This window comes from Embiotoca jacksoni, unplaced genomic scaffold (genome assembly GCF_022577435.1).
Source record: "Embiotoca jacksoni isolate LCO1_2020_lvr unplaced genomic scaffold, fEmbJac1.0.p SCAF_10, whole genome shotgun sequence".
Taxonomy (NCBI): domain Eukaryota; kingdom Metazoa; phylum Chordata; class Actinopteri; family Embiotocidae; genus Embiotoca; species Embiotoca jacksoni.
The window spans coordinates 7718987-7733530 of record NW_027185230.1 but is presented as its reverse complement, the minus strand read 5'-3'; the positions used below and the strand labels follow the sequence as shown (position 1 = coordinate 7733530).

The following is a 14544-nucleotide window of genomic DNA, read 5'->3' as shown; positions in this document are numbered from 1 at the left end:
ACCCAGTCAACCAAAACCTGCAGTGGGTCCAAAGTCAAGTTTGCGCTCAGAGCAGGGGCAAGGGTGGGTCAGAGAAAGAGGAAGGAAACTGAGTTGGTCTTATCCCTTCACTTTATCACAGGTGTGACTTGACATCGAGATCACAGTGTATAATCTATGTAGGCCACTGCTTAAATACTTTGAAAGAATTGACTATTTTGGTATCATAACATCCTGAGGCAACACTATTCAGGTGACGTATGGACGTAAAACACCGAGAGTAGAGGAGATAATTGCTCAATATAGCCACTCCTGTCGTTACAGATGTCCTGCTTCACTGCTCTCTTGAAGAGTAATACCATTCAAGAGCATGAGATTTTAACAGCCGGGTGTCCCACAACCTCCCAGAAGTAGTTTCGGTTCAGTTCAAGTTGCGAAATCCGCCTCCTGACTCCGCCCACCTCATGACGACACGTCGGGTTGTCGTACCCTGAGTACGGCCTGCAAGGAAACCTTCCGCTCTGTCCGGGCAACAAGTCGACGTCCGTTAGATTGTAGATCCGCAACCTGGTGAACGACCTCAATGTCTAACAATAAATATAACTAGTTGAGGAGCAGGAAGTCGTCATGAGGTAAAGTTTCATTTTTGCTTTACGTGGCACGAGCCCGCCTGAGAGGTAAAACTCAGGGCAGCATTGCCCCGCGCGGAGCGCAGCAACAAAGCTCGTCCGCTCTGACAGCAGCACTGTTGTGACACCTCGGCGAGTTGGCATTGTCTATTTAACACGGCAAGTGAACTATTCGTTGTTGTTGTTGTTGTTTTTTTAGACCGAAATGGTGTTTTAATCTTGCTTCCTTTCTTTATTTAGCTCGTAAACCTGTTAGCTCACTAACTAGCGTTGCCCGACGGTGAAGTAGCAACTCGGCTAGCAAAAAAAAAAAAAAAAAGGGGATCCTCCCCAAACACTGTGATGGCCAGCGACACACTTTCTCACCGTGGCATCAGTTTGGTGTCTACATAATATTCCCTTCACAGCGGGAAGTGTCCTCTGAGCCTCGTTTGGACTTTCTCTAGTTAGTAGTTTGTAGTCGGTGTTTCTTTCCGACAAAGCTAACGTCAACATCTCGGCTGCAGCTCGATGCCTCCTTTGTTTACATGCGCCTGAAAGTGCTCTGTGGACATGTGCTGGTCGTAACGAGATCGGACAAGCCTGCAGATCAACCACTGTGGAAATATGGAGTTTGGAGGTAGCTGAAACACCTGCCTGTTTCCCCATGCCTAAAATGAGTACGACCTGGGCTCTGAAGGAGGACAGCTGTCCCTGCTGGACTGTTTGACTTCGTGTGGGAGCTGGACAAAGAGCAGAGGAGTGCGTGTGTTTGTCCGTATTAAAGCCCGACCTGATGCAAAACTACACGGGGGGAATTGGAAATACACTTTGCTGGAAACGGGGACACCCCACCGGCACAGGGACGATGCTAAAGACACTCCTGATCACCTGTCTTCTTGGCTGGGCAGCATGTCAAGAGAGCCAGAGCATGACACCGGAGGAGAAGACTGTCATCAGGTGAGACATGTCTGCAAAGACACGTAAACACTCCTTATGTGGATTTGTTAATGAAAGGCTGTGGAAGCGCCTGCAATAATTAGAAAAAAAAGATTCCAGTACTTACACCATCTTTCATTTGACTGATTTATATTTTCCAATTTTATTTTGCAGGCACCAAATTATTGAAATGTTTGATCACGCTTATGGCAGTTACATGGTAAGGATTTCACTTTAATGTAGTAATGTAGTAATTGATGTTGTAATAACCTCCATGTTTATGTTTGCGTCCACAGAGTCTGCATACAGAGGAAAGTTGAATTAGTGGCTGGCTTGACATGTAGAGACAGAGAAAACGGGTTGTCTCGCTCCGGGCTTTGTGGTGGAGAGGGGACTGTGATTTATACCTGCAGGGTTTGGCCGGTCAGCTATCAGAGTATGGATGCGATCAGGTCATCGAGGGTGACTTGACTCAGAGCTCTACATGTAAGCAACTGTGTCGGTATAAGTTGAATAAAACAGGACCTGGCAGTGGCAGAGATGGAAGAAGAAGCAGCATGGTCCAAAGAGTGTGGTAGAAGTGAAAATTGGAATAAATAGATATCAAATCTTACAGTAGGTAGGGGTAAGTGGCTGCTGCAATGTTGTTGAGACAAAACATGGCAGCTGGAAACACTGTTGAGAAAGATGATTTTTTTTTTTTAGCTTTGGAGAAATATTTGATTGATTGTTGGATGCAGAAGTGAGACAAACAGGTGAGATTATTATAGTTTTTGATTTAACCAAGTATATCCTTTAGTCAAAATGTTGAGAATTTATCAAGTTCAGCCCTAGAATAGCTGGAATATTAGTTGGAGAAATTTGGGGGGGAAATGGTAAGTGAGAAACAAACAGTTCCTCTTGTGATGCAGGAGTTATATAAGCTACTGAGATCCATTCATTCTACCTTAATGACACATTTACTGTGAGACTGTTAAAGCCTAAAGACACTGACAGTTGTTTCTGTTGCAGAAATATGCCTATCCAGCAGATGAGCTGATGCCTCTAAGCTGCAGAGGGAGAGTGCGTGGCCAGGAGCCCAACAGAGGGGACATAGATGACTCCTTGGGGAAGTAAGTTCATCATCCACTGACATTTGAAGCGTACAAATGTCGTTGCAGTGAGGTTTACGCAGCTGCAACAGTGAAATTCCCTCAAGTGAACAAGCCATGCATTTTTAATCAGCCAGTTTATGTCACGTCAGATTAAAGCCATATGCACTTTTTAAAAGTCTGTACAGAAACTGGCTGAATGCTATGCTAGGGCAGCATATTACTTGAAAAAGCAGTTATTTTTCAAACTCCTGCCTTGCTGATTGTAACTTTTTGATTGTAGTCAAAGAATGAATAAAATCCTAAATAAATCCACTTTCCGCATTTTCCACATTTTAGAACACTCTCATCTAAATATGTCATCTAAACAGGACTACAAGTAACGTCTGTTTTCATTATCAATTAGAATCAGAATCAGCTTTATCGGCCAGGTATGTTTACACATACAAGGAATTTGACTCCGGTTGTAACTTCTCTCTCAGCGTACAAAAAACACAAACACATAAATAGACATATAAAACATAAATAGACATATATACAGCTAAGAAAGAAATATATACATATATACACCTAAACAATGGTGCAATTGCACTTTGTGCAAATGGTGCTGATGCAGTTGGGTGTAGTGCAAAACGTCCAGTGATGTTAAAGATGTTACGTGTTATCCAGAGTGACGGTCGTTGGATAAAAACTAACTCAATCTCATTTTCTTACAAAATTTATGAGCAATTTTGGTCTTTAAAATGTCGATCACTGCCACAGCCCATGATGCAGCCAAAAATGTCTTGATTTTCCCGACCAAAATTTCAATTCATTCCCATAAAATCACAGAATTTTACCATAATTTCATTTAAAAAAAAAAAAAATAAAAAAAGAGACTCTTAAACAAATTGTCAAAATAGGTAAATAATTTTCTGTCAATCAATTATTCAACTTTTCGTTGCAGCACTACATCTAATAAAAGAAAGTATTAAACTGAGACAGAAAACGTTTGAGCTTGAGCTCAAACATGTTTTGTAATTACACTATCATACGTTTTTATACTACTGCAAAATGTGAGGGAATGTGGAACAAACTCAAAAAAGGGGAAATCCATGTGTGTATTCTCTTCCTGGAAAATATTTTGCTCCTTCAGAGAAGATGGGGAGTCAGTAATTACTGCTATGCCAAACAGTCCAAATGTAGATGCCCTAGTTTCTCAGATATTCATGAACTAAATGCTAATCTAAATAAATAAAATCTACATGAAAGCAATAAAGCATGGATTTAACGGTACAATGAATCCATTTATGCACCACGCATGTGGCATAATGTAATTACATTGCAAATTCAACAGATTTGACATTGTTGTGGTTGTTGTGTGACAGGTTGTGGTTCATTACAAATGTAACCGGATCAGTGGAAAAGTGGGACACCAGCTCTCCTCATATATTAACATTTGTTCCAACTTCTCTGCAGGTTTTCTCTCACTCTGATAGACACCCTTGACACCCTGGTGGTGAGTACTTGCTCCTCCTCTGTTTACAAGCGTAAGAATAGTTTGCTCTACCTTTGCTTTTGTTTTTCTCACCAGATGCTTTGTATTCGAGTTTTTACCCCTCTTAACGGTCACTTTGTTGTTGTTGTTGTTGTTGTTCCTCTCGGCGTGTGTGTGTGTGTGTGTGTGTGTGTACGCACACAGGTGTTGAACAAGCTGGACGAGTTTGAAGATGCAGTGAGAAAGGCTGTGCGGGACGTACGCCTGGACAACGATGTGGTGGTGTCAGTGTTTGAGACCAACATCAGAGTTTTAGGGTATGAAACTTGAATATTTAATTACTTTTGTACTGTATATGGCTTTATGTTGTTTTTACTAGATCTGTGTTGAATTATTCCACGTCTGTCCAGCATATTACTTTTACAAAACAGAAATGTCCTGTTGTCTGCAGTCACCCAGTTCACCGCAACCTTTCTGTTTTAATATCGCGTGTGTTTCTCTCGCCTCTCTTTATTCTCCCCAGTGGGCTTTTGGGTGGTCACGTGATGGCGGACCTGCTTCGGCAGCGCGGGGAGAGGATGCAGTGGTATCGCGATGAGCTCCTACACATGGCCAAAGAGCTGGGCCATCGATTACTGCCTGCCTTCAACACCACAAGTGGCCTTCCCTACCCTAAGGTACTCCTTATTTTATTCTTGAATGTATCAGGTCTTATTTTGGATGGATTATATGCAGATGGAATAGACAGTCTGCTGCTTAATCTTATCATAAACAGCTGTTTAAAACTGACTGGCTCCATTAATGAAGAAGATTTCCACAAAAGAGACTAATGAGCAATGATTTACTAAGTTACTAAGATAACTTTGAGCTGAGTCAATTGACAAGGATAATGTATCTTTGTTGCTTTACCAGGTGAACCTGCGATATGGCGTCCTCAACCCACTTTCACGTACAGGCACTGAATCGGACACCTGCACAGCTTGTGCTGGAACAATGATCCTGGAGTTTGCTGCCCTCAGCAGACTGTCAGGAGAGTCTGTGTTTGAGGTATTACTTTCCTCTGCCTCTAGAAATGTAGAGATTTGGGTTTTTATATTTGTGTGAAACCTCCTGCCTCTAGATATTAGAATGGAAAACGCTCTAAACTAAACACCCAATTCTTTCATCTGGCTTTTAATTTTAAGGTATGTTTATAACTTTAGTTTTAAGTTTTATTCAGTATTTGGATTCGTGGTGTTTATTTTTATTTTATTGAATTCAATTTATTGATTTTTAACACTTCATCGTTTTATTTTGGTAAGTTTTAGTCCTGCATTTGTTTTTGTTTTTTTGTTGTTTAAATGTTTGTTTTTGGAGCACTTTGAGCTGCATGTTTGTATGAAAGGTGCTATATAAATAAATCTGAGATGAGTTGAGTTTTAAAGTGCCATATATGTGTAATCACTGAGATATAAGAGTATCTTAGAAAATGATCTTCAAATTCACTGCTGTCTATTACTGATGACTGTTGTTGAAAGATGAAATCACAGATGAATGGTGTCATTATGTGTTTACCACAACCATCTAACACATGTCATACTCACTGTTTTACAGGAACATGCAAGGAAGGCTCTGGATGTCCTCTGGGAGAGGAGGCAGAGAGGAAGTGACTTGGTGGGAACTGTCATCAATATCCATAATGGAGAATGGGTCCGGAGAGGTGAGACCACTTAAACGCAAACATGCGGAGAGTAAAGCCATCAAAACTTTGGTAAAAGCAAGAGATCAACGCTGGAAACAAACACACATGTTCTCACATAAATAATGATAATTAAACTGTGTCATAATAATCTGACAGTCTTCTTCCTTCTGTGTTTGCCAGAGAGTGGAGTTGGTGCTGGTATTGACTCATACTATGAATATCTGATGAAGGCCTACATTCTTCTAGGAGACAATGTTTTTCTGGAGAGGTTCAACATCGTAAGTCCTCCATGAATGTATCACAAAAACAACATCCTGGCATTGTGCTGTATTCTGCTCCCTGTTGCGACATCATTGGCCCACACCCAGTCGAGAGAGTTGAAGACACTTTTCTGTAGTAACTAATATATTTTTCATGGTGTTTGTCTGTAATAGCACTACAGTGCCATTATGAAGTACATTAGCCAGCCTCCCCTGCTGCTCAATGTGCACATGCACAACCCCACTGTGAGTGTGCGGAGCTGGATGGACTCCCTCCTGGCATTCTTCCCTGGCTTACAGGTTTGTTGTTCTGTCTTAAAGGGGACCTGTTATACAGGTTTTTATTTGTATTCCAGTGTTGCATGAATCACAGTTCACATAATTCCTTATTTATCTTATAATGGCCCATTATAAAGCACCTCTGTTCATTCTCGGTCTCATACAAGCTCCTCTCTTTCAGGCAAGAAAGTGCAGAAAAGAAAACTTTAGCCCCACAAACTAAGATCATTTCTCATTGTTGATTGGAAACCGCAACGCAAATTTATCCGTACAAGTTTAGACCCGAAACAGATCCCTAACATGAGAGTTAACAGCAGGAACAGCCACAGCGACAAAGATTACAGCAGGATGTTTGGTCATTTTTACGCTCATTACCTGCTTATTGTGTGTGACATAACGTTGGATTCAGTCTGTCAATCACAAGCCGTGTGTACATTTTTTCGATATATGTTGCTGGTTACAGGAGTACGTGCGCTGACGTCAGCCCGTCGCAAACCGCGTGTTCAGAGCAGTCTGAAGCCTATATTTTTTTCTTAATAGAATTGCTTTTACATACATTTACCTCAATATTTGCCCACATTTAATATAAACATCCAACATCTTTTATATGACAGAAAATACAATTGAACACATATACTTCAATTGAAACATAGCAGAAGGTATAGAAATTAGAAATTGTTGCACATTTCTAGAGTGACATTTGTTTATTGTTTATATAGGTTTTGAGAGGTGATTTGAAACCAGCAATTGAGACTCATGAGATGCTTTACCAAGTCACCAAACAGCACAAGTTTCTTCCAGAGGTAAAGAATCGGGGTTTTTTTGGTTGCTTTTTTGCTCTATTTAATGACATAGTAGGCAAAGATTAAATATTTATGATATTCAGTAGGTCTAGGCAACATGGATACGATTTTATTTCACAATATTTATGTATCATTTTATAGAATTCTATATATAAGTTATGATGTATTCATTATAAAGTTGTTGTTATACAGTACATTATAGTCAGAAAAAATTATAATGTTCTTCTAAGTTGCAAAACAGAACTTAGAAATTTGTCTTAGTTTTAATGTGAAAAAATGTGTGGCTAACTTTCTCTTTCTTCAATTGATTTCTATGAAGGCTTTCACAACAGAGTTCAGAGTTCATTGGGGCCAACACCTCCTGAGACCAGAGTTTGCAGAAAGCACCTACTACCTCTATAAGGTGAAAAACCTGACCGGACAGGTCATTAACAGAAAAGAAAGAAAAAAAAAAAACGTAACATGAGATTAGGTTCCTGGATTCAGCTATTATAAAGAGGCTAATTACCGAAATCACTCTATTAGACTGTATCTACAAAGTATTGTTATACTATTCTAGAAGTATCTTCTGAGATGTGGGGGTCAAAGTTTTTTTTTTTTTTTTTTTTTTTTTTTTTTATCTCTGCAGGCCACTGGCGACCCCTACTACCTCAGAGTGGGACAATCCATAGTGGAAAAGCTCAATGCCTTCGCCAGGGTGCCTTGCGGGTTTGCTGCTGTGCAAGATGTCCGCACTGGGACGCATGAAGACAGGTATTGTGTTCCAAACATGTCTAAACTGAGACGTTACATTAAACGATGTGGTCTAGCACAAACCTCCTGTTTTAATGAACCTCGGAATATCACGTGAATGTGCGATAACGTCTTCTGTGTGTACATGTGTGTACAGGATGGACTCGTTCTTTCTGGCAGAGATGTTTAAGTACCTGTACCTGCTGTTTTCGGAGAAGAACCAGCTGCCGATCGACATTGACGACTACATCTTCACCACAGAGGCTCACCTCCTGCCCGTCTCTCTCTCCACCACCCAGCCACTCTGTCAAGGCAACAACACGGTGAGAGCTCTTATTTCATTTCATCTTAAACACAGGTACAGAGTAGACATCGCATTACGATATATTTAGTATTTCTGATTTATAAAAAAAAGCTGATAAATGCTTCACACACTACAAGCGCGTTTATTTCATTTTATTGGAGAGTAGCGTCATTGACACACTTTAAATGATTACACTAAATACTAATTGCTGTCTACCAATACCAAACAGTGTAATTTAAAGAATGGGACAAATTGACATTCTGTGGCAATTACACACATAGATTCTCTATTGCTTCTATGATAATGCTGAATATTCAGACGTTCACTGCTACAATTCTAACTGACTCTTTTAATTCGTAAACTGACATGTAATAGTACAGTAGTTACGTAGTTATTTAAATTAATCTGTGTGTCCTGTGCTCCAGGAGACTGTTCCTGTTTCTCAAGAGGAAGATCTGTTTACACACTCCTGTCCCAGCACAGAGACATTGTTCCCCAACAACCCTTCATTTGCCAAAACCATCCGGGACGGCTACAAGTACCTCACTGGGGTGGGAAGACCCTTCCACCCTCTACCCATCAGGTGTGTCCATTTGTAAGAGGCTTTTTAATTCAGTGGTCTTTGGTGGAGTCAGTTATAATTATTTTGAGTCTTAACTCGAGAGTATTTATATTTTACAGGGAAATTGAACTACCGCTCCACGATAACGGCATGGAGCCTGTGGAGTTCTTGAAAAGCATGGGCATTTCTCTCACTCCAATTAATGAAGTCAATGCAGGAGACATCGGAAGTCAGAAGGTATTTTGGGCACTTTGCACTCACCTCATTTTAATTTAAAAACCTGCAGGAGACTCATAGTATTTGCCCCAAAATACACTTTTATGTGGAAGTCCTTTTTCCCCCCAAAACGCCACAACTGAGGTACAAAGTTGTCGAGACCCACAGAGCAACAACAATACATTTTTCAACAGATTTCTTCATTATCTTATCCGCTATAGCTTGTGTTTTTTATGTTTGCTTAAGCTCTAAACATGGCCACTGTGGTGTCATGAGGTTTCCAGCAGTGTAGTGTGGAGGATAGGAAATGTGTCAATCACAGCAAATGAATCTCCAATTTCATTTTGGTTCTTAAAAATGATTTTTTTTTTTTTTTTTATAGCAAAGTTCAATAAATTAAAAATTGGGTCAGAATGACAGAATATATGTTAAACCTGACAGCAGACATTGTGGGAAAATAATGAATTGTTGTTTTCAATCTATTTTCTATATAGGAGCATAAAGGAGTGTACCGGGTCAAACTGGTGGCAGAATTAAGTCAGGCACCGGAGGAGGAGGTGGTGGTGCCTCATGTTGTTCAGCTCATATCCCCTCCATTTCTGGGAAGGACGGTCCTCACTGCAGGACCTGCCAAGTTTGGAATGGACCTCACCAAGCAGGAGCACGGGGTGAGATAAAACTCTGTACAGATGTACAGAACATCAAAGCTAGTGTAGCTTTCATGAAAAGAACCGGCGTCTTATTATAGTAACATGTAAAAGGAATATAATTTGAATAGACGGGGCCTCCGGAACCATTCAAATGTCTGCTTTTTTTTTACAAATATTATTGATGCTTATATGCACCTTTTCATCTCTTTGTCTCGTTCTTTTAATACTCAAGGTATTTGCACACTTTTTCATCTCAAACACAAGATCAAAAACATTCAAACTAACTCCTGGTCCGCAGGTGAAGGGCAGTATTGTGAAAGCTTCCCCCTACACTGCATGTGGGCCAATAGATAATGCAGTGGAGCTTGAAGGTCATATCGCTCTGGCACTGCGTGGTGACTGCATGTTTGCTGCAAAGGCTCGTTGGCTCCAAGACGCAGGAGCCATAGGAGTCATCTTTATCGGTGAGGATCATGAGTGACCTGAAACCAGAAAACTGCTTTTTTTTTTCTCCCTCCTACAGTACTTCTCATAGATAAATACAAAAAGTTGAAAATACTGCTAAATACTAAAGCCTGGACCTCACAGAAATTAAAATGACTCAAATTGTCATTTTGCCCCTCAGACCACCGTGAGGACAGTAATAGCGAGGAAACTCCCCTCTTCCAAATGGTTGGAGACGGGGACCCCACCGAGGACATCACCCTGCCTTTGGTTTTCCTGTTCAGCCGTGAGGGTGCCGTGCTCACAGCTGCCCTGGAGAAACATCACAATGTGGATGTGCTGCTGCTGCCCAAGGAGAGGCAGCTCGGACACGGTGAGGACCAGAAAGAGGAACATTAATGGATAAGTCTGATGATATACTTTAGTTTAGTCATTGTCAATAAATTCCCTGAAAAGACCAAAACCAACTATCTGTTGGACTGTCTTTTAGTACTCTCTAAGAACTCAGTCCGAAGCACATTCAATTCTACTGAAGATGTGAATCTTATATTATTTTGCTGTAGCATACTGTATTTTCAAAAAAAAAAAAAAAGGCATACAAATCTGATAAAACTGCTGGGAACTACAGATTTAAATAGTTTAGTAGGAACAATAGAGGTGTATGACATTTACAAAAAAATGCTACATCAGTCTCTGGCTGCTGTACAGGCAACTCTTGCTAGTATATCGACATATCTACTGATTTATATAAACTATATAATATCAGCAGATATTTCCTGTGAAATCAATCAGCTGTTACTTACAAGCAACTTTAAAAATTCAAGAAGAAAGCGTTGCGTTGCGTCTATTCAGCCCTTATCTGCTCAGGGTTTTATAATTTTCTCATTTAATGAGTCATGTAGACAGATACAAATCCACAACAAAGCCCCCTACAAAGCCGCAATCCACTTGTGGTGACTTGGTTTAGATGATCTGTCTCACCACTTGGTGTCACCATTGAAACCTGTGCTGATTATTTGGAAAATGAACTGCAATTACAGCTAAGCGCAAAATCGTAGTCACTGCCTCAGATTTTCTCCGTTCTTCTCCTGTTTTGTTGATTTCATTGTTTGTCTTCATTCTCTAGCTAAAACTGAAAAACCTGTCAGCATGAACATAAAGCTGCGCCTGGCAGAGGAGGGCGAGCTGGAGGCAGGAGAAGCCACAGGGACCACCCTGGAGTTTGTCTTGGAGAATGAAGAGGTGTTTCTTAAGGAAGAGGAGGAAGAAGAAGAGCTCGGAGGGAAACGGCAATCACAGCAGCAGCAGGTCTGCACCGAGGCAACCGAGACCGACAGACTTGAACCATGTTCAGCAGATTCCTCTGACAACACTGGACCAAACACATATCCTTGACCACCGCTGATCCCAAAGCAGCAGGGTTTACTAACACTGATCCATTGTCAGTTTTTTTCTGAATGGCATGTGCCTCAGAGCTCCTCACTGCCCCACAGCACACGGAGCCCTAACCGACACAGCCTGCATGTTTCCAACCGACGGAGGAGAGATAGCCCCGCTCATATCCTGTCTTGACTTTGAAACCGAAAGATAGCTTTATCTTTACTCTACAGTCAAAGCGGAGGTTGTGTTGTGCGGGTTGTGCAGGAAACGAGGCAGTTTCATGATCACATCAGACTAAACTAAGAAGTCGAAGGCCAAAAGCTGTAGAAGAAAAAGAAGAATAGGCTGTTGCTGCCTGAACCCAAACCCAGTAGTGTTGCTGTTGTAGGCACATGTAAGGTGTTCGTGCTAATGAAGACCTAGATCATTGACTAGAGTTTAAAATGACCTCACTTTAGAATAATATATACGAGGCAACAACAATGCCCTGAGATGTGTTTTTTTTATGCAATGCGATTTGTTTTTAATCTAGATTGCACCTTTTCACCTTTTCACCTCTTCACCTCAACAAGTACTGTTTAAATATTCAGTAATGATGAGTGGAATATTTCCTGGCCAGTAGATGGTGGTAGCTACCATAACTTCTCAGTAATATAATTTTCACAGACGAAGGAGATGGACTGGGTGTAATTTGGAAAGTTTCTTTGATTTTGTACAGGTAAAACGACTTCAGGGAATTCAAAGAGTGAATGCAGGTTGCAAGTTTAACCCATTTAAGAAAATGTTTGTATGCGTGCGGGTTTGTTCTGCACTTCCTTTTGGTACGCGAGTGTGTTTGAAAGTTGCGTGATAACCAAATTACACAAGAAGGCATCTCAGTTAAAACACCACTGCTATCAGACAAAACTGTCAAAACTTCTACAAAGTCATACGCAAGAAATAAAGAAAAAAAGCTGGAAGAGATTGACCACCTCAAATCTTTTGAAATTCAGTTTGGATTTTCTTTTTTAGGCCGTATGCTACTTTTTTTTCAACCTACAATAAAAAGTTTAGTTTATTTGCAATTAGTCACGTCATCCTAAAAACATTACAAAAACGAAACAGGCGCTCAGACAGTTGACCTCCGTCGAGGCCGATAGTCTCTCCTGTGACACGCAAATCTGCAGCCACAACCGCTGTATACGGTACGTCCGGAAATATTGACAACTACGGCAATGTTACTGTTGTACCATTTCCGATTCTACCGTATAAAACCACAGTCCCTGAATGCTCCACGGTGGTGTATTGGCCATTGGAAATATCGGGATAAAACCGAGTGCGGTGGCGCATCAGTCCACCGTCAAAAAAAAAAAAAAATCCATCAAGATTTTCAAGCCGTGTCGGTCTCTTAATTTGGTCTTCTTTGTGCGCCTGTCATTCAGGGTGCACGTTAGAGCGTGCTTGAGTGCGGTTTGGTCCCAGCAAATAAGTTCAGGGCTGAATATCTTTACCAGAACACCTACGGTGCTCCATAACGACTGCTTGCTGCGTTAAGTTTTAGACAGTACATGTGTATCCCAGAGGATTACTGCTGGCAATGAATGCGGATCGTAACATGAAGTCATCTAGAATAGCCTGTTTTGTTACCGTTGAACTTTACTCCCATCTACTGGAATTTAAAATGTAATTACATAGTAAGTTCAAATGCTCTATCTCGCAATGTCAGTGAAACTGAAAAATAATTTGCATGAATTATTCACTTAGAAATTGAATGGGCTCTTCCTTGGCCCTTGCTACGCCCTCCTGTCAAGTTTCATGAAAATCAGACCCACGTAGATTTTCCATAATCCTGCTGACAAACAGACAGCAGATTTACATTTACTGGGTATTATTCTGCCTCACAGAGACTAAACCATTTCATTACGATGTTTAGTAACTTTATGCAGTAATGCTGAACAATTCATAACTCTTTAGGTTGCCTGGTTTTTAACTTTTGTGGTACATGGAAATGTGAGCTGATGTTTGTATGGGGAAAAACTCGTGCCAGGGTGTGTTTTCTTGATGTTTGTACAGTGGACCTTTTCCTGATGCTGCTGAGCTAATTTAAAGTCTTAATCCAACATGATATTTTATTGTTTGTTTAGCCTTTGTATTTGGCTCTGCCAACCCGAATACCTCAGGACTGTGTACATTACTGTTCACTGTTCAGATTAAAAGGACCATGGACAAGAAATAAAGGAGGCTTTATATTATTTTACATGCTATTTAATAATGTGTCCCACTGTTGTCTGGGTTCTCTGTTGGTCAGTGGCCGAAGTTCAAAAAGTGCCAAAAGGGATGCATGACATCTTTATATTCCGTTTCTGGGATATGAGATGAGCAGTCTTGTCAATAAATTCCAAATGATTTCTTCTTTATTGGAGATGCATTTTCATCATTTGTGGGAGTTATGGCTTCCTAGGGACCTTTTTGTATCGCTTGCGTCTATTTTTAAATGGCATTTGAAAAGGATGATGTTGCGGCTGTACCGGAAATTGGGCTTTTCTATTCATTGTCCACAATAATGCCTTCAATAATTTGTTTCTTTTTGCAAAATATTTCCACTCTAAAACATTTTAAGTAATAAAATAGGCAACTTGAAGGCACTTGAGAATACAGGTGCACACAACGCACAGATTGAATTGGATTGTAAAACTTAATTTCAGAGTTACTTTAGTAAGAAAATTTTTCTTATAAAAGGTGAAAACCTGTTATAAGAAAAATCAAAGTACAAAGAAATGTTTTGGCAATATAATTTTTCATATCTTTCTTATCTATAAAATTAATACTATAGCATTTTAATACTATATCTGTATTTCCAAATAAATATTCAGGGGAAATATGAAAGGATCAATTGTGTTAAAAACAGCAGATAACATAATGCCAATGTCCGTGAGCTACAGTGAGTTGTGTGTTGGTAAATTAAATGGATGTCGCAGTTCTGTGAGTATTTGTCAGGAGAAGATGAGACAGACTTTAAAATATTTTGTGCTAGATGTGAAAAGCTACCACAGAATAATTAATTGACAAGAATGATGGCCATATTAATATCGATGGTGATGCTGAGAGCACTGACAAAACAGGCCCACAGATTACTACGTGTTAAAAATATAAGATATTC

General features: G+C 40.2%; 1 protein-coding gene across 4 annotated transcripts; it reads left to right on the top strand.

The window, feature by feature from the left end:
- Nucleotides 1–472: 472 nt before the first annotated feature.
- Nucleotides 473–13801, top strand: LOC138206592 (ER degradation-enhancing alpha-mannosidase-like protein 3). Of its 4 annotated transcripts, none has more exons than XM_069163410.1 (20): nt 473–1547; nt 1701–1746; nt 2538–2638; nt 4076–4115; nt 4299–4411; nt 4618–4771; nt 5007–5141; nt 5688–5793; nt 5956–6053; nt 6210–6335; nt 7034–7117; nt 7437–7520; nt 7746–7870; nt 8007–8172; nt 8579–8736; nt 8835–8952; nt 9426–9599; nt 9880–10045; nt 10207–10398; nt 11152–13801. In XM_069163410.1, exons 1-20 carry the CDS (start codon nt 1384–1386, stop codon nt 11418–11420), a joined length of 2619 nt encoding a protein of 872 aa, XP_069019511.1. In that variant the 5' UTR covers nt 473–1383; the 3' UTR covers nt 11421–13801. The 4 variants fall into 4 exon arrangements, with proteins under 4 accessions (XP_069019511.1, XP_069019528.1, XP_069019537.1 ...); XM_069163427.1 differs by having other exon boundaries at nt 1823–2638; XM_069163436.1 differs by having other exon boundaries at nt 1701–2012.
- The last annotated feature ends 743 nt before the right edge of the window (nt 13802–14544 follow it).

Bases quoted from the DNA above. Each gene is read 5' to 3' on its own strand.
- LOC138206592 (XM_069163410.1), top strand. From the start codon at position 1,384: ATGCAAAACTACACGGGGGGAATTGGAAATACACTTTGCTGGAAACGG. The intron at 6,054-6,209 runs GTAAGTCCTCCA...TGTCTGTAATAG, and splicing joins TTCTGGAGAGGTTCAACATC to CACTACAGTGCCATTATGAA. The intron at 6,336-7,033 runs GTTTGTTGTTCT...TTGTTTATATAG, and splicing joins CATTCTTCCCTGGCTTACAG to GTTTTGAGAGGTGATTTGAA.